The 26,050-nt window shown below is 41.5% G+C and overlaps 1 protein-coding gene across 1 annotated transcript; it reads left to right on the top strand.

Annotated features, from left to right (window-relative positions):
• Positions 1-1,395: 1,395 nt before the first annotated feature.
• Positions 1,396-24,755, top strand: ADRA1B (adrenoceptor alpha 1B). The gene is made up of 2 exons (XM_075274890.1): positions 1,396-2,467; positions 24,120-24,755. Exons 1-2 carry the CDS (start codon positions 1,525-1,527, stop codon positions 24,602-24,604), a joined length of 1,428 nt encoding a protein of 475 aa, XP_075130991.1. The 5' UTR covers positions 1,396-1,524; the 3' UTR covers positions 24,605-24,755.
• The last annotated feature ends 1,295 nt before the right edge of the window (positions 24,756-26,050 follow it).

Raw genomic sequence — 26,050 nt, 5'->3', positions numbered from 1 at the left:
CTATCTATCTATCTATCTATCTATCTATTTATCTATCATCTACCTATTATCTTACCTTCTATCTATCTATTGTCTATTTCTTCTATCTATCTATCTTTCTATCTATCTATAATCTGTTCTATCTACCTGTTGCCTATCTATCTATCTATCTATCTATCTATCTATCTATCTAGTTATCAATCCTATTTATCTACTATCTACCTATTATCCATCCTTCTATCTACCTACTATCTATCTATCTATCTATCTATTGTCTATTCTTCTATCTATCTATCTATCTATCTATCTACAATCTATTTTGTCTACCTGTTGTCTGTCTATCTATCTATCTATCTATCTATCTATCTATCTATCTATCTGTATCTATCATCTACCTATTATCTATCCTTCTATCTGTCTATTGTCTATTCTTCTATCTATCTATTTATCTATTTATCTATCTATCTATAATCTATTCTATCTATAATCTATTCTATCTACCTGTTGACTATCTGTCCGTCTATCTAGCTATCAATCCTATTTATCTACTATCTACCTATTATCCATCCTTCTATCTACCTACTATCTATCTATTGTCTATTCTCCTATCTATCTCCTATCTATCTACTCTATCTATCTATCTATCTAGCTATTAAATATTGTTCTATTTCTCTCTATCTCGTAACCATTTATCTAACTAGCTGTCTATCAAATATCTATCTCCCATTGATCTATCATGTATCTAGCTATCAACTTCCCATCTATCTATCTATAATCTATTCTATCTACCTGTTGTCTGTCTGTCTGTCTATCTATCTATCTATCTATCCTATTTCTCTACTATCTACCTGTTATCCATCCTTCTATCATTCTATCTCTCAACCATTTCTCTAACTAGCTGTCTATCAAATATCTATCTCCCATTGATCTATCATGTATCTAGCTATCAACTTCCCATCTAACTATCTATCTATGGAATATACATATAAAGACACCCCATAATAAGTTTCAGCTAATTATTAATGCTCCAGACCTGGCTGTCCCCCAGCACGTCACCTAGGTGGCCTGAGCCTACTATTGTGTAATATAGGTCTTGGCCTCAGGCAGAGAAGATAATAATTAAAATCCCTGATCCAGTCCTGGCTTCTGCTGTCATTTACCTCCATAATGAGTTTTTGTTTGACTTGCTGTGCCCTCTAGTGGCCACTTGGAAGTAGCTGACATTTCGCAGTGATGTCACTTCTAAGAAAGGCAGCTGCTAAAAGCTTATTTCTTAAGATCCCTGAGACGTGCAGTTCGTTAGAGGAGCAGCATGTCATCCCACCTACAGCTCAGCCTTCCTGACCCTCTACTACAAGGCTGTCCATCAGTGACTTGCAGATGTCACTCTGCTCCTGGTGCATCCCTGCAAAGAACATAGAAGACTCCTCAGAAGAAGGACATGACTTTCTATCCTGACTTCTTGGGTCACTTTACAATGTTCTTAGCTGTTCTTCTATCACTTTAAGGTGGCATTGCCTGCTTCTAAGTAGCCATCATCCAGCTATGGAAAACCTAATCGAGATGCCTGGAGACAACTCCTCACTTCATGCGACTTTATCATGGAGCAATATAAGTTCTGGACCTGATAACCAGACTGATACCAATGGGACTTTACCTATAGACCCCATCAGGGCTACGGTCCTTGGATTCACTCTTGGAGCCTTCATTTGTGTTGCCATAGTGGGCAATATCATGGTCATCATCTCTGTGGTCACCAACAGGCAGCTGAGGATCCCAACCAACTACTTGATCATCAACTTGGCCATTGCTGACTTATTTCTGAGCACCACAGTGCTACCCTTTTCTGCCACCCTTGAGATTGTCGACTACTGGGTCTTTGGGAGGATATTTTGTGACATATGGGCTGCCATGGATGTTCTGTGCTGTACAGCCTCCATTTTCAGTCTTTGTGCCATTTCTATAGACAGGTACATTGGGGTGCGTTACTCTCTTCAGTACCCCACTATAGTGACCAGGAAGAGGGTCATATTAGCAATGATGGGTGTCTGGATGTTGTCCATAGTGATCTCCATTGGACCATTACTGGGGTGGAAGCAGCAGACTAATACAGATGAAGCTGTGTGTGATATCACCACAGAACCTTATTATGCCATATTTTCCTCCTTGACTTCCTTCTATATCCCCTTGATTGTCATCCTGGTGATGTATTGCAGAGTTTATGTGGTGGCCAAGAGGATCACTAAGAACCTGGAAGCAGGTGTCATGAAGGAAAGAACTGACTCCAAAGAGTTGACCCTGAGGATTCACTGTAGGAACATGCATGATGGATCTCCAAATAGCAAAAGCAAGAACCAGCCGCCTCGCAGCTCCTTATCTCTGAAGTTACTCAAGTTCTCGAGGGAGAAGAAGGCAGCCAAGACTCTGGGGATTGTGGTGGGCTTGTTCATCTTATGCTGGTTACCATTCTTCACAGCTCTGCCTTTAGGTAAGTACCTTTGCTTTTAGAAATCTCCTTAAAAAACTCTAAGGTTACTTTAGGCGCCTCATATTTATGAGGATCATGTCTAGTATGTTCTTGTGTCATCTGTGGGGTCAAATAACTTCTTGAGCCAAAAGTAGAGATATGTTACTTATCAGATTAATGATTCGCCTAAAGAATTAAAAAGCATCTCCAAGAAACTGAGACTATTTTTCTAAGAATTTAGGATAATTTTTCTACAGCATTGTAAACTTTACTCAAGGATATAAGTTCCATAGGGATAACTAAAGGTATTGAGAACATCTGACTACAGTATATACAGTATGTAGTCAGATTAGAAGAAGTAGGAGAACCAATCTAAGATGTCAGCAGTACCTTTCTAAGATGCAAAGTGGTCTTGTTAAAATGGATTTCTAGTTTTATGTAACTAAAGCTTATCACAAAATCACAAAGATACCGCTAGGTCATGAAAATGGGGTCTCATAACTTTTAAGAATGACGGTCGCACATGTGTATTCACGCTCCATTCAAAGTCTATGAGACAGACAAAAATAGTTTATTGCCTTGCTCGGTCCCATAGAGAATGATTGAGGAGGTGCCAAGTGGGGGGCATGGGTCCCCCATTGGTGTGATCAGAGGGATGCCACACCGGTCATACACTACTATATAGGTGATAAGTAGGTAGCAGTGAGAAGGTGATAAGTTGTGATCCTAGGACAACACCTACCTCATTTTTAGGATGTCTGCTTGCTGTCAGTGAATGTAAACACTCTATTTTACTTTCTTGAGGAATGGATATAATGGTATCCAATCTAGGCAATGCTCTGTGAGCTAAACACAGCGAAGCATCGGTCCAGACCTCTCTAGGAGTTTGCTACAATGTCTAGTCCAGATTGTTGAGCTCACAGAGCATTGTCCAGACTGGATACAAGGGTAAATACTCCGAAGCTGAGATCAGGACTAGATATATACAGGATTACTATGAGTATTATCATTCACTGACAGCAAGCAGAGATCTTAAATAGTGAAAAAATGGAACAAAAAGTATTAAAAAGTTGCGGAACGTTATTGTTTATAAAGAGATTATGATTTATTTTTATAAAACTGGAAACTATATATAATAATAATCTCTAGGGTCTTGAATACATTCTTCAGTGAGGCCTCTTCAAGGATTTTATGATATCTATAAACTCTATTGAAGATACGTTCCAAGACTTTCTGAGTATTGGACCAAGATACTGAAGATTTAGTCAAAAAGGAAATGTGAAATATATCTGTAAAATCTGACGTTTTATGAACTTTGGCTCCTGTCCGTGTCCTTCTAAGTAGCAGCTATAGGCTAATAATTGACTGACCTTTGTAGCGATTCACAGTCTTCAGTGCCCCCCTTCCTGATTCCCAATTAACCCCTGACATACCATCCAAAGAATATTTTCTCGGATTTACCAAATAAAGGTAAAAGCTCAGATTCCTGCATTATTAATGCTTACGTGCTACAGTATCACTAAAGAAAGCTTCCCATCGTTTCTCAGTTTCCAGACTTGGCATCATGTGACGTCAAGTCTGAAGAGTACATAGAGGGTTGTATATGGTGACAAATGTGTTACTCATGTATAAGGATGTGTTCCCGCAGGGCATTGGCTGCAATTTACACAAAATCTTTAAAAATGGAACGTGCAGTTCTCCACTCTCACAGTTGTCTTCTGTTGTCTACGATAGTTCTCTAACCCTGCGAACCCTTCTATTCCATCACTTCCAGGTGGTCGGCTCGGCACTAACCTACCTGTATTCTATTATAATCCCTCCCCCCGTCCTCTCATGCCATCTAGTTATGTCTAGACCTTCAAACGTCTTATAATGCTGTCATGGTCACTCAATGTCGTTGTTGGACGTCTATGCCTGTTTGTTTGTTATGTCTCTGGCAGACTTGAGACGTTATTATTACGCACTGTCCTATTGTCTATTGTTAATTGTAAGGTGGAAAAAAAACAAAAAAAAATACTGAAACGTTCAGAGAAGGTAAAAGTTCACTTATAGTACTTAATACTATGTGTCAGTTGTCACCAAAATGTGGATTTTAAGCTGTTGTTAAAGTACAACTTCCCGTATGGTGGGGGTTGTAGTTTTGGAATAGCTGCAGAGCCATAGGATGGAGGTCACTGGTGTAATAATAAGGAATACCTAAGGCTAAGGGCTCGTTCACATCTGCGTTCTGCTCTCCGTACTGCAGGTTTCCGTTTCCTGCATAAAACAGAGGCAGGAGACGGAAACCTGCAGGACTCTTTCTCAGCTGTCCGGCCATGAGCAGCGGTGAGCGTTTTATGCTCTCTGCCGCGAAACCGGGTTTTATAATCCGGACACAGAGTCGGACATGCAGTACTCTGTGTCCGGATTTTAAAAAACAGTTTCGCGGTGGAGAGCATAAAACGCTCACCGCCGCTCACGGCCGGACCCGGTCTGTGGTTTCCGTCTTCTGGTATGCAGAAGACAGAAACCACAGAACGGAGACCCTGAACGCAGGTTTGAATCTAGCGTAAGCAGTGGGACTATGTGCAGTCCAATATAAAGGGAAGGTGTCAGGACGATATAGGACACTACAGTTCCTTATGAAACAGGAGTTTAGTGTCCCAAATAGCTCTTTTGTAAAGCTATCCACATCCACATTGAGAAAATAAAATCCTTACTCTTCTCCTCCTGGCGCTTGTGCCAGTAGGAGAAGAGTAGTGAAGAGAAGAGTAGGAGAGTAGTGAAGCGGGGAAAGTATATCTCAGTTTCACTGCGCATGCGCTGGACCTCGGGCTCATATGCAGTGAAACTCATAAATATAAAGGTTTTCTTTCTAATTCGGGTGTGAGCTATTTGGGACACTAAACCCCCAGTCTATAAGATAGATACCCTGTTTCCCCGAAAATAAGACAGTTTCTTATATTAAATTATCTAACGAAATACATAACCTTTCTTATTTTCGGGGGATGTCTTATGCAGCGGCTGGAGCGGGGAACAATCGGCAGTCATGCTGATGCTTCCTTAGCGGAGCGCCGGCATGACTGCCGGTTGTATGTGATACAGAAGGTGAAGGGGGGGGGGGGTCTTATTTTCGGGGGAGACAGGGTATGGGTCCCATTTTCAGAACAGAGTTCCCAGCCCTATCTTTCCTGTTTCCATACACTTCTAGAAGATGGCAACAGCAGAATTTTCATTCATACTCTGGATGTGGCAGTCAGTCACCTAACCAGTGTCAGACTGGGATGTGTAGGACCCACTAGTGGAATTGTTTCTAGGGGTCCACCGCTAGGACCCCTGCAGATCAGCTGTACCGACACAGTGTGGTTAAACCACCTCTACACTATGCATGGAGCAGCATAGTTCTTGGAATTGATAACATTAAAATGACTTCTATAACTATAGTACCCACAACTGTGGAAATCAAGAATATTGTGAGTGAGCATGGAAACAATACCGGGAGATGCGTGTGGTGGTAAACATCTGATCTGTGTGGTCCTAAGAGATCTACAAGATAGTGGCTGATGTCATTATGCCAGCGCGCCCCAATTGACTGCTGGGGCCCAATCACAGTGATGTCTGGGGTGTCTGACCTCAGTCACAGACTGGAAGAGCCCCCAAGAAGATGCTAGAAGCCATCAGAGTCCCAGGAGAGATGAGTAAAAGTATATGTTATATTTAATCACCTCCCCTGGGCCAGATACTATAGGAAAGGGGCCCAGCATGAAAAGGCATCAATGTGACCCTGCACCTAATCACAGGTGTTGGCAAACTCCTGTTCTGGAGAAGACATGTATGTATCAGAGGTGGCACATTTTGGTACAGGATAGGCAAGTGACTGACTCTTACCTGTCGTGTAAGACTGTATTCACATGGAGTGTAACAGCCATGAAAAGCGGATAAAATGTTCTGTTGTTTTCACGGCTGGAGGCTCTGGTGAGGTGACAAAAAAAAAAAAAACCATTTATATTCACCTTCCCTTTTCTCTTTTTGGCCTCCTCTGATGTCATGGCGCTCGGTGTACCCATGTCACTACTGAGGACCAATCACAGGCCTCATCGGTGACCCTGGGGGCACAATGTCAACATGGAGGCAAAAAAAGAGCGCCAGACGCTGCGAGGAGACCCAAAAGAGGTGAGGGAAGGTTTGTATAAATGGGTTTTTTTTTATCTTCTCATACATTTCGTGTCTCTTTCTGATAACACAATAAGGACATCATGGACGTCATTCTGACCATAGAAAGTTCCTGCATTCATGGTCGTATCCATTGGCAACCGATCACGACAAATCACTGTCATCACTGTGATAGTTAGAGAAAATCTTTAAAACTGCAAAAATGTTAATTATTTCATTTGTAAAAATATTTACCTTTAAATTGAAGGCAAATTTAAATATGATAATGTTCATTGGAAAATCCCTTTAAGTCAACCATGCACATTACATATCTGCCGGCTGAGCTCTGCTTTGGCCATAAGATCCTTCTTTCCCTGACAACCCTCCATTGAGGAGTTGTCAGGTAGCATCAATACACATTACTCTGTTCAAGAAAGAAGAAAAAAATTCGGAAGTTTAGGTGGACACTGTCAGTAGGTGGTTTAACTCTTGCTGACAGTTTCCTTACTTAGAAAAAATTCTGAATTCCTATAAGCTTAGGGTTGCTCACATGTGGCAGATTTGCTCTAGAAACTTCTAAAATGGAAGATTCATAAACATATACATATAAATGGGGTTGTTATGGTCTCATGTGCATACATTTCTGCAACCATCTATCAAAGGGGACAGTGGCAAATAATTCTGCAACATATCTGTGGTGTGTGAATAGATCATTATTATTTAATTTTCATAATACTTTCAGATTTTCATAATTATTATTAATCAATGATTAATTTTGGCATCTTAGAAAATACTTGTCCAAGTAGTCAACATCCCAAACTGATTGTCACATTCAGAATTTCAGCTGATGGTCTGTTTTAATGTTTGTAAAAGAAGGCAACCTTAAAAAAACTGCAGAACCAATCTACACTGTAAGACCAACTTGTTTTATTTTTCTAGAAACGGCGCCACACTTGTTGACAGGCCAAGTCTGGCATTGCAGGTAAATGAAACTTCAGTATCAGACACAGCCAAGCATGGTAGTCTTTCTGGGAAAATGGAGACCCTCTTTCAAAGTCCCCCCTGTGGATATGCTATAGATGTCCTAGATACCCCTTTATCTATATACTTTTCGCCTCTGTGTAATGCGTCTGTCCTCAGTGAATTCCTATTAATCGACTCCCACGCAGTTCTGTCATTTTACTCAATTATTGACAGCGAGAAGCACATCAAGATCAATTTGGAAAATAAATTGTCCCGAGTCGATGGCAAATTCAATTCCTGCCTCACATTAAGTGCTACGTCTACAGAACATTAGGTGCTGCTGCTATTAACATTGTGTGAATAATGAGGCTGGGGTTGTTTATGGAGCCCAAAACAAAGCCTAAATAGTGCCCCCTTATGTCTAAACACTGAGGGCCTGACCAATTACGAAAACAAGGGACTTGTGTTCTTGGTCATCTCCGAAAGTCCCATAGACTTTGAATGTAGAACCAGTTTTCAAATGGGTGGGCACAGAACTCCTTTTTGGGGTCCCAGTAGACAGACCCCCATGGATCAGACACTTATCATCTATTCTGTTGCGTTATGATGAGTTGTGATTCTGACAATACCCCTTTAAGAATAATCAGACATGGATGACAAAGTTCATATGGGTCCAACCATGGGCAACAACTTATCCAGGTTAGAAGATCTATATGAGGTAAGAGATAACTACTCTAAGCTCTGGTGGGCCGGGGGAGTGCCGGAGAACCCCATGCACATTAGATGGTCTGCCGAACCCCTCGGAATTGGGAGGTTCAGGCAATAATAACATTTAATGTGTATGGCCAGCTTGTGTAGATCATGCAGGGGGAATCTTAATAGTGGGCCAAAAATTTAGGAAAAGCAGGAATTCAATTTGCACTTTTTAACCCCTTAGGGATTAGGCAGGTTTTTGTCTTTAAGGATGCAACCTTGTTTTTATTCTTTTTTTTTCTTGGATGTATTCTGCATATTTTTTTCTCTGTCGGTGTAGTTTAGTGACTGCTTGTTTTTGCAGGATAAGTTATATTTTCCCATAGCACCATTTTAGGATGTCTATAACTTCAATTTCAATAACTCTTTCTTGAAGGGATGAAAAAACACCAGATTGGGCATTATTTATTTTACATTATGAATTTCGTACCATGCACCGTACAGCATAATTTATTGTACTTACCGTATATACTTGAGTATAAGCCGAATTATTTAGCACAGTTTAAGCACTCGGCTTATACTCGAGTCAGCAAAAAAAAATATATATATTTTTTTTTTTTTTAGGGGGGGGGGAGGTCTATGACCAGCAGCAATATCAATGTATAGAATCTCCCATAAAATAGTGGGTGGAAAAAAAGAAGCTTAAAAAAAATTAAAAAAAATTAAAAGTTGTAAATCACTCCTTTCCCTGGACTACATACAAAAGTAGAGAATTACTGTAAAACACATACACATTAGGTATCCCTGTGTCTGAAAGTGCCCGGTCTACTGAATATAGGGGATCTGCAGTGCTCCTGTTCCGTCGGGAAGGGGTTAATAGGAGCACTGCAGATACCCTATATTCAGCCAGGCTGAATTCCAAGTGGGGGAATTAAAAACAGTCCTCAAGCTCATGGAAGGGGCAGACAGACAACCAAAACACCCCCTCCCCTTTCCCATCACCCAGAAACTACTGCACCCAAAAACTCCGACCATTTTAATTTTTGAAATTTTCCAGTAGCTGCTGCATTCCCCCCCTCCTCGGCTTATACTCGAGTCAATAAGTTTTCCCAGTTTTTTGTGGTAAAATTAGGGGCCTCGGCTTATACTCGAGTATATACGGTAGTCCTTATTCACACAACTGTGCCAGTTTTCAAAGACCTAACGTCGATTAAAAAACACCTTCATCGGGGCCACACGGTGGTTCAGTGGTTAGCACTGCAGCCTTGCAGCGCTGGAGTCCTGGTGTTCAAATCCCGCCAAGGGCATAAAACCATCTGCAAGGAGTTTGTATGTTCTCCCCGTGTTTGCATGGATTTCCATCCCATATTCCAAAGACATACTGATAGGGAAAAATGTACATTGTGAGCTCTATGTGGGGCTCACAAGCTACAAAAAAAACCCACCTTCATCAGACCTTTCTTGCCTGTAGAAGGGGCTTATTCACATCACTTTTTTTGGAATTGCTGTCAAAAATAGCAATATCAAACCTGTGTAGATTTTGGGGGGGTTTACTAAAAACACAGTTCTAAAAAAAAAAAAAGTAATTTGTTTTTGAGTTATGCCATTCTAAAAGTTGTACCTTTTTTATTTTTCCATTCACTGAGTTGGTTGAGGACTTGTTTTCTGCAGGATGAGCTGTACTTTTTATTGGTGCCATTTTGAGATAGTTATGACTGTTTGAGCATTTTTGGATAATCAATAGATTTGTTTTTTTATTGTTTTTATTTGGTTGGGGTTTTTTTGCATAGTAAAGACTTTTTGCATGTTTAAAAGACAATTTTAAGTTTTTTTTATCTTTTTATTTTTAAAAAATGTTTAACATTTTATTTTTAAGATTAAGGTTGAGCCTTGATGAAGAGATCTTCTGTTACAATGATGCTGACAGCCAGTGACAGTGCTTAAAGAGAGTCTGTCCCCAGAAATTAATATGTCAACTCAGTATGCAAATTAACTTTTTGGAGCAATGAGGGCACTGCCATTGCTCCAAAGAGTTCCTTTACATATTGGCAAAAACAGCCATATTTCAGCAGTGGAGGCAGCAATTCACAAGGCGAAAACACCATTTGATTCAAGTGACCCTAACCTATGTATCTGCGGGTCTGGATTGATATGTTGTTAATGGTGACACACTCCCTTTAATAAGAAGTCAAAGATGCCTGATCAAAGCCCTGGTTGCTATAACAACTCAATTGCTTCTCCTAATCACAGTGTGGAGGGGCTAATGATGAGGCAATGACTGCAAACAACCCTTTAGATGCTGTGCTTGCCCTATGTTACCGCTGACACCCCCTGCCAATGGTGCTAACTTGGTAAAGCCAATGCGAGTTAGGTAATGGCATGTAAGACGGTACATATATGGGGATGCTATGGATGCATCATGTTATCATGTATCTTCACCTTGACACATAAGCCCGATACGTTCTTTAAACTGGACAACCCCTTTCATTCTCATGGTTTTCTAGGCACTTTTTTACTTGCTAACTATAGACGTGTTACCAGCCGTAATGTCAAAAAGTGAGATTTTATAAAAGGTTCTGGAATACATCACCAAATAAATCAAGTGTCAGTTCTGTATTCATTGTAAGAGTGAGATCTTCTAGGAATTTTTGCCAGATAGAGGAAATGTGTTAAGCACATGAACCATGACTTAAGAACTTTCTCTAAGACAAATTTTTGTTGTTTCGGCACACACATTGGTGTCTTCAAGAGGTTGTCTGGCTTTACAAACCAGTTATCAAGTACACTTATGGAAATGATGAGTGAAAGAGATGGGTGGCTATAAAGATAAAAATAAAGCTGCCTGCCAGTCACCACTAGGGGGCGCTTATTACATATGGATTTATACAGCTCCCACTAAACCCACCACAATAGAGCAGATATCCACTTCTGACTCCCATACTATGCACCACACAGGGCTGGAAGCAATTGACTCTGTGCCCTGCATAGTTGATGGTGACGCTACTGCAGCTCAGTTCTTATTTCTGGCCCTGTGTCGTGCATAGAACAGGTATCAAAAGTGGCTTTTCCTAAGGACTTATCAATTGATGACTTATTCTTAGTGGTTGTCTGACACCCGGGAACCTTGCTGTTTGAAGTGGTAACAGCACTCCATATCGGCTATGTAAATCATGATCAATAGCAGGGAGACCTATGAGCAGCTCAGTCCCATGTAAGTGAATGGGACTGAGCTACAATACCAAGCAAGGCCACTATACAATGTATGGTGCTGTGCTTGATTTTCTGCAGCGCTCAGCAGAAGGTTGTGATGTCTGCAAACTGATTTGCGGTGGCCTAGGTGTCACCACCTTTCTGCTGTTTTGACATATGCCACACAACACGGTCAGGAGCTTTCTAGAGTAATGTAATATCCATCTTCTTGCAAGAAGCTTATGAGTGTTACTGCTGGCACACGGCCTAACATGCGGATTAACAGGTTACTGCGGATATGTTATATATTGCGATTCATCACACACAGTTTAGGACTGTATCATTAAGATCGTTCCTAATAAAACAAAAAATGTCCGCATGTCAGCTAACTAAATACACGGACCCTACAGACAAATACACAGAGATAAATCCAGGCCACGGCTTTATTTTAATAAGTCAGGGGGTGACATGAAACTTTTCCTGTGATTCATTACTTGGACAAAAATAGATACAAATGTTTGCCATCCTGGTGTACCAATACTGGCACTGGGAGCAAGCGAGCCAACTTGCTGAGGAGACTACACAACTTCAGGAAATAAGTGTTAACTCTTACATAACTGGCCAGCGAGACCTGTCAGCAGAACGCAGGCTACTCTCTGTAGTAATCTTTACACTGCTCCAATTGTTAAAGGAAGTCTATCACTTCTCCCAAGCATATTCATCTGTCATCATCGTGTTACAGAGCACATTACACTGATACACAACCTACCTTTTTTTATGTAGCAGCACGGTGGCTCAGTGGTTAGCACTGCAGCCTTGCAGTGCTGGAGTCCTGGGTTCAAATCCTGCCAAGAACAACATCTGCAAGGAGTTTGTATGTTCTCCCCGTGTTTGCATGGGTTTCCTCCGGGTACTCTGGTTTCCTCCCACACACCAAAGACTTACTGATAGGGACTGTAGATTGTGAGCCCTATATGGGACAGTGACTGACAATATCTGTAAAGTGCTGCGGAATATGATGGCGCTATACAAGTAAGCATAATAAATAAATAATAATGTATGTCATGTTTGTAGATTAAGAAAAAAACAACTTTGAAGTCGGGGCTTCAGCTTCCTGGAGCACTGCTCTTGCCATTCAGACCTCTACTATCTACTGCTTGCGCCACCGTGTGCAGTGAAAGTTGATAATCCCACTACTATGACATCACCCATCCTACTTCAACAACAAGAGCAGTGCACCCATGACTGAAGGCCCGCCCCCAATGCACCAACTGTCTTATTTGTATAAGATCTAAGTTGTTTTTCTCCCAATTTACAAAAACGGCATACATTATAAAGGTGTATTGTATATCACTGTTATGTGCTCTGTAACATGGTGGTGACAATATGCTGGAGGTGATGGACTACCTTTACATGTAGCCATCTTCAACTTGAATCTAATAACTCACAACAAAAGCCATTGGAAGGCAATGGAAAAAAGTTGAATTAATGTGATTAGAAACGGTTTACTGAAAGTGTAACTATCGTATTGTTTGCTGAAGGGTTTACTGAATATTTTTTATATTGCCGTTTTTGGGTTTTTTTGTAGAAAACAGGTTGTAGAGTTCTCCCTAGCAATGTTCTAACTAAGTCTTGTTAGGGAGATCCTTCCAATAGTCATCCTGTATTGCCAGTATATACAGATATAGCAACAAATAGCTATATCTTATGTTATACTACCTAGAAAAGTGGTTCTGGTGTCCTTTGAAAGCTGAAAGCCTTACATTTTATATGTCATCAATATTGGAGTATACACAGCAACATGTAAAAATCACCTTCCCAACTGTATTTTAAACTAGTTATTTCTCCATTTTTGTTATAACTAGAGCTGCAACAAATCTGAGACTCAGCTGTCCTATGAGAGACACAGTTATGTGACGTGATACCCCTTTGGCTATAGCTGTATATATTGGCAGTACAAGGTGAATACAGGATGGATCTTCCTAGCAAGCATTGATAGGGAGAACTTTAGTAATTGTTTTCTGCAAAAAGAAAGTAGAATAGGTAAATAATGTATATTACAAAAATAATAACCAAACCTGTCCCTATACAACAGCAAAGAAAAAAGTCAAAGGGCAGTTACACTTGAACACATTAAAAGTCATGTGAAACTTGGCTAGGTTATATCTGTACTTGCAGTATCTTGTTTACCTGAGAGCTATCCCTCCCGACTCACCCAGACACATGCATGTATGTGAGAGAAGAGTATCGTATGGTAGCGTCGTATCTCCAGGGGAACAAAGAATCTGCCTCATTATTATCTGCCAGGAAGAGTCATAACACATTCATGTGAAAGGTGCCAGGCATGCTTGCGACAGGTGCAGGAAGAGTTAACCTGAGTGTGAGATGCGTGCGAAGCAGAGTAAGGGAGCTTGGCATTGCATTATAATGACATGGAGCACTACACTATGTATGTGTTGCATTGATCTCTGTATCCTGTTATACACTGTCTACCAATAAGTATTTGGACACCTGCGGTAGAATAGAAAAACAACATTTATTTCTATTCAATAGTTGGTAGAACCAGCAGACGCTTCCTTACGGATGGGATTGATCGACACAATACTCCCGGATGCCTGGTGAAACTCCTGGTGTATGTGAGCCATCGGCTGGTTGTGGTTTCTCTGGCCTGCACTCGGTCTCTATTTCCCAGTTTCGGGGGTCTGCCGACTTGGGGCACATTCCGACAATCACCGTTCACCTTCCACTTTGTAATCACATAGGCCACTGTTAATTTTGGGTATTTCAGTTCGCTTGCAATGTCCCTTAAGGATCGACCATTTCTGTGGTACCCCACAATTACCCCTTTCTCAAAATCGGACAACTCTGCACTTCATGGCATCTTGCATGTGACTAATGCCAATGCACTAATGCCAATGCTGTTTCCTATTTAATGGCGGAAGGCGTGACGTACATCACGACTGCAGATATCTTCATTTGCATGGGTGTCCAAATACTTATTAGTAGACAGTGTATTTGGATGCTTAGTATTTCTTTTTTGCTTTAAGTGCAGCTCATCACGGGGTTCGTTGTTCTGGTAGCTTCTGGAGACTTTAGCTTGCTGACTCTGAAAGTTACTGTATGAGTTGCACCATGGGAGAATTTGCATGTCTGGTTTACTGACGTCAAGCATTGCCCAAGCTACCCATGGCCAGAAGTGGCTTGATATTTACAGGGTACCTGTCAGGGTGAATTGGGACAATAACCCACCAACAGGCTCTTGTGGATACTAAAAATAAAAAAGATTTATACTCACACTGCAGCTGTACTTCCGATGCTGCTATATTGTTCAGTGAAACTAGAGTGGACCTCAGCCTCACTGCGCATGCGTCCAAGGTCTGGTGCACGTCCCTGTCTTCACTGGAGAACTGAAGAACCAGAGATGAGTCCAATGAGACTCATCTCTAGTTAAATATAAGGGTTTGCTTTTTTAATGCAGTCAATGATGGCTTTCCAATAGGGCGATTTTGAACACTAAACCCCTGATCCATAGGGACCCGAGGGTGGCGGCACAGGAGTGTGTCCCTCTACGATGTAGCTGATGGCAGTTGCAAAACACTTTGCTGTTAATATAAGTTATAAAAACTGCAATGTAAATAGCAGGAGTGGGGACTGGTAACTACTGTAGGTCCCGCAGCAACAGTATTGATTGGACGACCCCAACAACTTATTATCCTCTGGGGTCTTTTCTGACACTGGGGTATAGTAATCGGAGGTCCAGGGGGCTCAGCACTGAGATTCCATTATTCACAGTAACTAAACTACTAAAGTGCACATTAGAGTGCAGGCCTGTCCTGTCTTTATATGGGATGGCTGGGGTCAGGAGGTAGACTCGCATTATATTCAATGGTTTATATTTATCTTATCTGGAGAGGAGCTTTGTATTTGCTACATTTGGGGGTTTCACAGCACTGATTTCTCTGGTGTATCAGAAATATTCTACAACGGGGGTACACTGGAAACTTCATACTTTATGGCTAGTCATGTCCAGTGATTTGCTCTCTCATATTCATCATCCTGGGTTGACAGATCTAGATTTGAATTTTGCGAATGTGTTTCCATGGTGACAGACTACAAACAAACCTTGTGTAGTCAGATCCTGCAGTCACACACCCAACCACCATAGCCCTGCCCGTGCTTCACAAAGTCAGCTGACGCTAAAACGTGTGTATAGCCCCAGTACAACTGAAACAAAACATAGTATAGTCTGTATAGTTACAGACTACAATCAAACTCTGTGTAAATCCTCCAGCCAAACCCCCTTCTGTCCCTCTCTTATCCCTTGATATACAAAGTTAGGTTACCATGATGGCGAGGAAGTAAGAGAATATGACTGCTGTATCAGACTTCACAGGGTTTGTTTGTTATGCCCCATAGTGGCCCCTACACACAGTATTATGCCCCATAGTGACCCCTACACACAGTATTATGTCACATAGTGACCCCTACACACAGTATTATGCCCCATAGTGACCCCTACACACAGTATTATGTCCCATAGTGACCCCTACACACAGTATTATGTCCCATAGTGGTCCCTACACACAGTATTATGCCCCATAATGGCCCCTACACAAGAGTATTATGCCCCATAATGGCCCCTACACACAGTATTATGTCCCATAATGGCCCCTACACACAGTATTATGCCCCATAGTGGCCCCTACACACAGTATTATGCCCCATAATGGCCCCTACACACAGTATTATGCCCCATAGTGACCCCTACACACAGTATTATGTCACATAGTGACCCCTACACACAGTATTATGCCCCATAGTGACCCCTACACACAGTATTATGCCCCATAGTGACCCCTACACACAGTATTATGTCCCATAGTGACCCCTACACACAGTATTATGTCCCATAGTGGTCCCTACACACAGTATTATGCCCCATAATGGCCCCTACACAAGAGTATTATGCCCCATAATGGCCCCTACACACAGTATTATGTCCCATAATGGCCCCTACACACAGTATTATGCCCCATAGTGGCCCCTACACACAGTATTATGCCCCATAATGGCCCCTACACACAGTATTATGCCCCATAATGGCCCCTACACACAGTATTATGCCCCATAGTGGCCCCTACACACAGTATTATGCCCCATAGTGACCCCTACACACAGTATTATGTCCCATAGTGGCCCCAGTACACAGTATTATGCCCCATAGTGGCCCCTACACACAGTATTATGCCCCATAGTGGCCCCAGTACACAGTATTATGCCCCATAGTGGCCCCTACACACAGTATTATGTCCCATAGTGGCCCCTACACACAGTATTATGCCCCATAGTGGCCCCAGTACACAGTATTATGCCCCATAGTGGCCCCTACACATAGTATTATGCCCCATAATGGCCCCTTTACACAGTATTATGCCCCATAGTGGCCCCTGCACACACTATTATGCCCCACTGTGGACACCCATGAACATTTATTATACTCTGGGATCTTTTCGGACTCCAGAGTATAATAATCGGAGACCGAAGGCGGGGTACCAAAATTAAAAACAATGTTACTTACCTATCCCCGGCTCTGCTGCAGTCCTCGGTGGTGTTGGCCATCTTCAATGACATCCAGGATGTCACATGACCCGGGACGCAGACCCTGGTCATGTGACGTCAGGGAGAGTCACAGAGGTAGGCCCGAAGACTGCCCGGAGAGGTGAGTAACATGATTTTTTATGTTACCTTACCTCCCCTGGACCTCCGATCATTATACTCCCCTAAGTATAATAATGATGTTTGTGGGGCCCGTGGCCACTGCCAGGATTGGTAAGTAAATAGGGCCCAACTCCAGCCGGTAACGACCTATTAAGAAAAGAAAAAAAATGCAGCGGTAGCGGCTGTCCCGGGCCCTAAGACAGCCGCTACACCTGATACCCCGGTAGTTATACCACTGGGTAGGAAATTATTACTCAAGACATTTCTATGTAAGGCCCGGTTCACATCGGACCCCCCCAAAAGGAAACTTATATGCATGAAAAAGCGGTTACCTGGGAATACAAGCAGATCCCATAGACTAGAACATAGATACACCTTTGTGGCTATGTGGCTATGAAAAAAATATTCGGATGCTACAGTGGGGCAAAAAAGTATTTAGTCAGTCACCAATAGTGCAAGTTCCACCACTTAAAAAGATGAGAGGCGTCTGTAATTTACATCATAGGTAGACCTCAACTATGAGAGACAAAATGAGAAAACAAATCCAGAAAATCACATTGTCTGATTTTGTAAGAATTTATTTGCAAATTATGGTGGAAAATAAGTATTTGGTCAGTAACAAAATTTCATCTCAATACTTTGTTATATATCCTTTGTTGGCAATGACAGAGGTCAAACGTTTTCTGTAAGTCTTCACAAGGTTGGCACACACTGTTGTTGGTATGTTGGCCCATTCCTCCATGCAGATCTCCTCTAGAGCAGTGATGTTTTGGGGCTGTCGCTTGGCAACACGGACTTTCAACTCCCTCCAAAGGTTTTCTATAGGGTTGAGATCTGGAGACTGGCTAGGCCACTCCAGGACCTTGAAATGCTTCTTACAAAGCCACTCCTTCGTTGCCCTGGCGGTGTGCTTTGGATCATTGTCATGTTGAAAGACCTAGCCACGTTTCATCTTCAATGCCCTTGCTGATGTAAGGAGGTTTGCACTCAAAATCTCACGATACATGGCCCCATTCATTCTTTCATGTACCCGGATCAGTCATCCTGGCCCCTTTGCAGAGAAACAGCCCCAAAGCATGATGTTTCCACCCCCATGCTTTACAGTAGGTATGGTGTTTGATGGATGCAACTCAGTATTCTTTTTCCTCCAAACACGAAAAGTTGTGTTTCTACCAAACAGTTCCAGTTTGGTTTCATCAGACCATAGGACATTCTCCCAATACTCTTCTGGATCATCCAAATGCTCTCTAGCAAACTTCAGACGGGCCCGGACATGTACTGGCTTAAGCAGTGGGACACGTCTGGCACTGCCGGATCTGAGTCCCTGGCGGCGTAGTGTGTTACTGATGGTAGGCTTTGTTACATTGGTCCCAGCTCTCTGCAGTTCATTCACTAGGTCCCCTCGCGTGGTTCTGGGTTTTTTGCTCACCGTTCTTGTGATCATTTTGACCCTACGGGGTGAGATTTTGCGTGGAGCCCCAGATCGAGGGAGATTATCAGTGGTCTTGTATGTCTTCCATTTTCTAATTATTGCTCCCACAGTTGATTTCTTCAATCCAAGCTGGTTGCCTATTGCAGATTCAGTCTTCCCAGCCTGGTGCAGGGCTACAATTTTGTTTCTGGTGTCCTTTGACAGCTCTTTGGTCTTCACCATAGTGGAGTTTGGAGTCTGACTGTTTGAGGGTGTGCACAGGTGTCTTTTTATACCGATAACAAGTTTAAACAGGTGCCATTACTACAGGTAATGAGTGGAGGAAAGAGGAGACTCTTAAAGAAGAAGTTACAGGTCTGTGAGAGCCAGAAATCTTGCTTGTTTGTAGGTGACCAAATACTTATTTTCCACCATAATTTTCAAATAAATTCTTACAAAATCAGACAATGTGATTTTCTGGATTTGTTTTCTCATTTTGTCTCTCATAGTTGAGGTCTACCTATAATGTAAATTACAGACGCCTCATCTTTTTAAGTGGTGGAACTTGCACTATTGATGACTGACTAAATACTTTTTTGCCCCACTGTATATGTCCCCTGTGGCCTCCAGACTGTCTAGTTATAATCTATTTTGGAAAATTAAAGTGACTTATCCAAATACGGGAATTGTTAGCCAAAGTCCAAGTATGCCATTATCTCATGGTCCCTGAATATAGAAAATTGTGTTACATGAATCATTGAGAGACTGGATTTAATAAATCATCCTGGTTTTTCTAAGCGCAATCAAGTGTCTTAATTAGATAAATGGATTTGCTATACCCATCACAGGCACCCAGCATTAGAACTGCAACATCGCCACCTAGAGGGACAAGCCATGAAATACAACACTCACTTGTCAAAACTTTGTTGTTAGATGCGATTGTGTCACCTTTGTATTACATAGATAAAAGATTTTCAAGCAATATTGTCCCGACCTTGGCCCCTCCACACAGTATTATGCTGAGTCTGAAATTTTTGCAATATTTGCAACGAACATTGTGGGGCCTTTGTGGAACATAATATTGTGTGAAAGGGCTACTATGTAATATAATATTGTATGAAGGGACCACTATGGGACATAATACTGTTTGAAGGGACCGCTGTTGGACATCATACTGTATGGAGTGACCACTATGGGACATTATACTCGGTGCAGGGGCCACTATGAGACATTATACCGTGTGAAGGGGCCGTTATGGGACATTATACTGTATGAAGGGGCCTCTTTGAGATATTATAGTCTGTGTATAGGCAGAAGGGGAACGGAGACAATAAGTAAATAGGGCCCATTAGCTCTATTAAAAAAAATCAACAGGAGCCCACTGGGGCCCTCAAGATCAGGGGCCCAGCAGCAGCTGCTACGCCAGTAGTTATGTCACTGTATCAATCACTTATCTGTCCGTGCAACTATCTATTCATCTATCTACAATCCACCTTATCATTAATATCTACCTATCTAACTATAATTTAGCTATTATCTTATATCTATCTCATCTCTCTTTTTATCTACAGTGGGGTAACTACTGTGGTAGCAGTGGTAGCGGCTGCCACAGGGCCCGGGACATTAGGAGGCCCGGTGACAGCCGCTACCGCTGCGTTTTTTTTTGTTTTTTTTTTAAATTTAATAGGCCGTTTAATAGGCCGTTACAGGCCCTATTTACTTACCAATCCTGGCTGGGCCGGGATCGGTAAGTGACACCACGGGCATCACAAATACTATCATTATACTTGGGGGTCTTTGCAGACATGTATCGAATAACAATAAATTATCTATCTCATATCTATCTATTGTCAGGGTCTGGGGTTGCTAGTTGGGGTGGCATAGACACAAAAGTCCAGATTCTTTAGTCCAAAACAAAGGTAGAGTTTATTTTCACTCAAAAATATAGTGCAGCAGCAAAAGGAAACAATACAAAAATAAATCCCTGCCCGGCTAGGCTCTAACGAAACATAGAATAGGTTACCTCACCTAGAATAACAGAAATCCGAAAAAGCAAGTAGAATCAGTCAGGACACAGATCCAAAAATATGACCTCTCTGTCAGCTCTCCAGCCAAGCTCTGCCCACAGTCTGCTGCTGGAGCTGACTTCTTAAGCCTCCTTGACGAGGAGACTCTATGCAGCTGAGTCGCTGCCGGAACATCCCCAAAGTGTGGACTGGAGGGGGGTGGAATGACAGGTCCCACTACCAATCCTACCTGCCATTCCTAAAAATCCAGCCCAGTTACTGGAACTCTGAAATAACCCTCAGCAGACAATAGTTATCTGCTGAGGAATGTTCTTTCTGGAGTTTTCTCATCTCACCCACCTTAGTAGTCTGGGTGAGATGTACATCCCCTCCATTACCTGACCAGCCATCGGTTACACTATCTATTTATATACAGTATCTGATCTCTGTATCATATCTATCTACTCAACTCCAAGAAGACACAGGCAGCACTCCAAAAATGGTGAAAAAACATATGGAAGGACTTTATTAGTCCCCAAGTGCAACGTTTAAGTTCCTATACAACTTTTCTGAAGCAGTTGTATAGGAACTGAGATTTTGAGCTTGGTGGCTAATAAAGTCCTACATTCTTTCATTATTTTTGGAGTGCTGTCTGTGTCTTTTTAGAGATACTTATATGGCCAATAAGCTGTTGACCTATTTTCATCCATTTTTGCACAATTTAACCCTTTGGTGCTTCTCTCTTGTGGACTCTATCTATCTATCTATCTATCTATCTATCTATCACATCTCTTTATCTTTCTGTTTGTTTGTTTATCTATGTATCCTTTCTAGCTATTTGTCAGCTTATTCGGCCATCTACATTTCTAATATTAATTTTGTGTAATCATGTGTCGATCTATCTTCTATTTTCGTTCACATTTCTACCACATATCTATCTGTTCATCCTTCCATCTTACTACAGTATAATTCTCTTTCTGCATAGTACAGGTCATATTTCGGACTGATTCATACAGAATATAGATGCCAACATTTTTAAATGATTCCAGATACTGATCTGGATATAATTTAGGATCTACCATTTTTCTATGTATGGAATAATTTGAAATGCTTTGTTTCTTAAGGCATCTTGTTTTGGCCCCCCCCCCCCACTTTTTTTTTTCAAGTGGAGAGACAACCCTTTTAAGGATTAGATTTTTGACTGATTTATAGCTGCAAACATAATAAAATGCATAAAGAGATGAATAACCTGCCAAAATATGTTACAGAACTGTACATAGGATGCAGAATCTGAATTGAAATCTGCATGAAATCTGATATGTGTGAACATACGACTATGTCCACATCATGTTTGGGGGTTAATATTTGATATTCACAGAGGATTGATCCTGGCACATGGGCCACATGAAACCATAAGCTCCCGTTAACCCAGTATATGCCAGGTGTTCCCCTGAGCACACATTCAAAAGTTAACTGTACTGTAAATTGCAAAACCAGAAATATACATATAACACATAGTATATAGATTTTTTAACAGAGGGGCCTAGAGGAATGATAGGCAACTCTATAGCATACAATCTGTTTACTGCACATATGTATATATACTGATTGTAGCCCCTATACATGATGTGAACATATCCCAAACTGAAAGAAATTCCCCTTAAAATTAGGAACGTCTTGGGATACGTTGCAGACTCTTTCCTATACGTTGTCATAGCAGAGGTCTATTTTCATTTTTGGAAGATGTTTTTTATGTCTTTCTAGCTAACACATTATCTACCTGTTGTGAGACCACTGGTGTCTCTTTTGTGGTTATTTTTACAATTCAAGATACAATTTTGTCTCTTTCTTAAGCCAGCAAACATTTGAGAACAAAAGCTGTCTGGAGCCCGCTGTGTGTCTTTCTCAATCCTGCGCACTCCTCACATCCCGCTGTGTACCAGGCTTATAAACATTTCAGCACCAAAACTGGTGGTCAGGCGCCACAGCGACACAACGTAGTGTGAAAGCTCTGTAAAACTGCTGTAAAATCACATTATTTTAACATAAAAAACTGCGAACAATATTGTACAATGTGTAGAATTCTATCACAGTAATGCTTGCTTGCAACTTTTTTTCCCTATAGGGTGAAACTGACCAATATTATCACTTATCCTAAGCTTGATTTGCTAATTCCAGGCTTTGATTTGGCAACCCAAAGACTTAAAGGGGTTGTCTCATGAAGATATTGCCTATTTAAATAGAACCCAGCACAGAAGCCATCTGTTCTCAATGGGACCAGCTTCTCTACCAAAGTGCTGTTAGTGAGGAAGCTACTGTATCTCTGGCCATACAATTCCCCTATATGCCAGCAATACAGGTTGGTCAGAGAAAAGTTGTCTCAATCCAGGATAAAGGCCCCAATATGGCTTTGCAAAATGTGAAATACACCTCCAATTATAAAAAAAAATTTCCATAAAGTAATAATGTATCATACTTAAGAAATATGTTTGCTTCACTGTTTATCAGGTTGAGTTAATTTTTAGATAAAAGTCTATGGAGAGGGAAGGGAGGAGGAGGAGGATTCTGGAAAAGTGAGGGAGAGAGCGCTCTTGTGAAACTGCTGTATCTTCAAGTTACGACTCTACTATTACACTGTGGGGGCTAGAGAACCTTCCAACTCGATTGAGTGGGGCAGCAACTTGTACAGGATCCAAAGAGTTGAACTTGGTCTAGATGATAAAAGGTCCTCTTTAATCTCTCCTGGACTATTGATAGACTATATACTGTACGTTCAGGTGGTCCACTCTATATCTACATCCTTGCAGGGTTAAGCAGCTATAGGAGTAAGGAGCTAGCTGTCACAACAGCGGGACCTCCCATAGAGAAGACAGCGATGGGTTCATCATCATCAACAGCTATGGGAGGTGCCAGGACGTGGCCCCACTTCTGGATGTCACCACCGCGGCTAGGAACTGTATGAGCTGCTGGGTCCTAGAGGATTCAGATCAGCTCTGCAATGTATCTTAGGAGGCTGCATTCCTTCTGTACCTAGGGCTAATGTATGAAACCCAACTACATGGATAATTGGCAAAAAAAGGAAAGTTAAAATGCCCCCCAAAATTATAATATGATCATACGGGGGCACAATGTATTATAAAAAAAAATATGCTACCATGCCCTTGTCACTGATTCTAGCCCCCCCCCTCCCCCCCACAACACAACAATATGTGTCAACTATGTAAAAATTACCATAATGGTGAGGGAAAAATCTAAGAATTTTTTTTGCAGCACTATACTATTAACAAACTAGAAAAGCATGTAAAAATGTGAAAAACAGATGTTTCCTCTTTTTATTGTTTCAATTTTCTCAAATATTTAAATAAAAAAATTAAAAAATTTTTAATGTCATAAAAAGAAGCAAACATTATTTGAATAACCAAAAAAGAAGAAAAAAATTATAGCTCTCACACATGTATGAAGAAACCAAAAAATGTGTCTGGTCCAAGGAAAATGGTGTTTGGAAGGATCTCAAAAATAAGGTGTAGAATTGATAAACTAATATCCTTTTGTTTATTTCCAGGGTCGATCTTCAAAGAGTTGGAGCCGCCATTAACAGTGCAAAAAGTGATCTTCTGGCTTGGATACTTCAACAGCTGCCTAAATCCGATCATCTACCCCTGTTCTAGTAAAGAGTTTAAGAGAGCCTTCATACGTATCCTGAAGTGTCAATGGGGAAATAGGAGACAATCTGGTATGAGGAGGTCCCAGCTTCACCCTCGGAATAGCAGCACCTACACCCATGCCAGGAAAGAGTCCATGGAGGACAGGACATTTATGAATGGCAGCCAGAAGACCGTGTCATCCTTTGCTCACAGCCCACGTTTTATGAGAAAAGTTCCTCGAAAGGATAGCAACGCACATGACTGGAAACCTTCCTACATTCCAGTGGATACAGATCAGAGACAGATTGGAGAACACAAGGAGCAGGACAAAAAGAACAATGTCTTCACGTTAGCAACCCCCTCGGACTATAATGTGCTAGGCATGGAGACTAAAGCTTCTTGAGATACTTTTGGAGGACTACAGGTCATAAATAAGTTTGACGCAATGTTCTTCTAGCTGTAACCATGGACCAATTGTCCTAGGTGTGGTGGATCCCAGCTTTAGAATGGGACATATAAGGGAAAGCAAAGCAATGGTGAATAATAGTCTTAAAACAAGACTTATTTCGGTATAAAACTGCAGTTCTTGGAAACAAGTAGCCATGTTTTTCAGGATAAAGGTACAAGAAGAAAACTTTTTTGAGGGCAGCAGAAACACGATAGCAAAGAAATTTTTCTAGGTGCAGTGTAACTGATAGACACTAGTTGGCGCTATCTTGCCCTACTCTTGTGTTCCGTCCAATGGGCTCTGTATAGTGTATTGTATACAGGGGCATGTTTTGTCCATGATCTATGTATGGTATTGTCACTTCTATTTGATCGACAGACGTGTGTGCTAACATTATTGAAGTGGATCATTCACACCCAGATAAATTCACTATGGGGTAATAAAACAACGCTTATTAGCTTCGCTTCTTTCTCATAAGGGTACATGTATATGAGGGGCGCCATTGTTGTCCCGACGGGATCTAGTTATGGTCATAACCAAAAGTAATTGAGATGGCACCACAAAAGATTTGCACAACATGGCTGCTTTCTACTAAAAACAGCACCACACCTGTCTATGGGTTGTTCCTGGTATTGCAGCTTGGAATGGAAATGAGCTGCAGTACCACATTGTTTTTTTGGAAAAAAGTGGCCATGTTTTTGAAGTCCTATACAAGTATGATATAGGGGATCCGTATGGTAAATTCTTTTTACAGAAATCTAATTTATTTAATAACTCACTTTCTATTTGGTCTGACCCTAGGGTGTCTGGGTTGATTCTAACCAAGAGTCACATGATCAAAACCGATACCTCTCCTCTCCCGTGTTCTCTGGTATTTACCTGTGCTATGGAGGCTGGCAGACTACATCATTATTACAAAGACAGTCCCCATAGTGAACAGGAAGATGGCAGAGCCATTCGGATGCAGGGTGCTGGTTCCAATCATGTGACCAGGGTTGGACTATTCCAGCCCTTAAAGGGGTTATGTGGGCGTTAACTATTCATAACCTATCCTTAGGATAGGGCATCAATATCTGATCACTGTGGGTCCCATACATGGGACCTACACAGATCAGCTGCTTGAAGCTTAGCTGGACAGTCCCTTCTACTTCATAGGCCAGTGACGTCACGTTGAATTATCATGCAGCTTGTTGGCAGCTCAGTCCCATTAAAATGAATGAGACTGAGCTGCAATATCAAGCACAGCCACTATACCATGTACAGTGCTATGTACAGTGCTGTGCTTGGTAACTAGTGAAGACGCCACTGTGCTTGCCTGAATGTTGCAGTCTCCTCAAATAACTGATGGGTAGGGGTCCTGGCAGTTGAACCCCCACCAATCTGATATTGATGACCTATCCT

This window comes from Leptodactylus fuscus, chromosome 5, assembly GCF_031893055.1.
Source record: "Leptodactylus fuscus isolate aLepFus1 chromosome 5, aLepFus1.hap2, whole genome shotgun sequence".
NCBI lineage: Eukaryota > Metazoa > Chordata > Amphibia > Anura > Leptodactylidae > Leptodactylus > Leptodactylus fuscus.
This window is presented reverse-complemented; position numbering and strand designations above follow the sequence as displayed.

Bases quoted from the DNA above. Each gene is read 5' to 3' on its own strand.
- ADRA1B (XM_075274890.1), top strand. From the start codon at position 1,525: ATGGAAAACCTAATCGAGATGCCTGGAGACAACTCCTCACTTCATGCG. The intron at 2,468-24,119 runs GTAAGTACCTTT...GTTTATTTCCAG, and splicing joins CTTCACAGCTCTGCCTTTAG to GGTCGATCTTCAAAGAGTTG.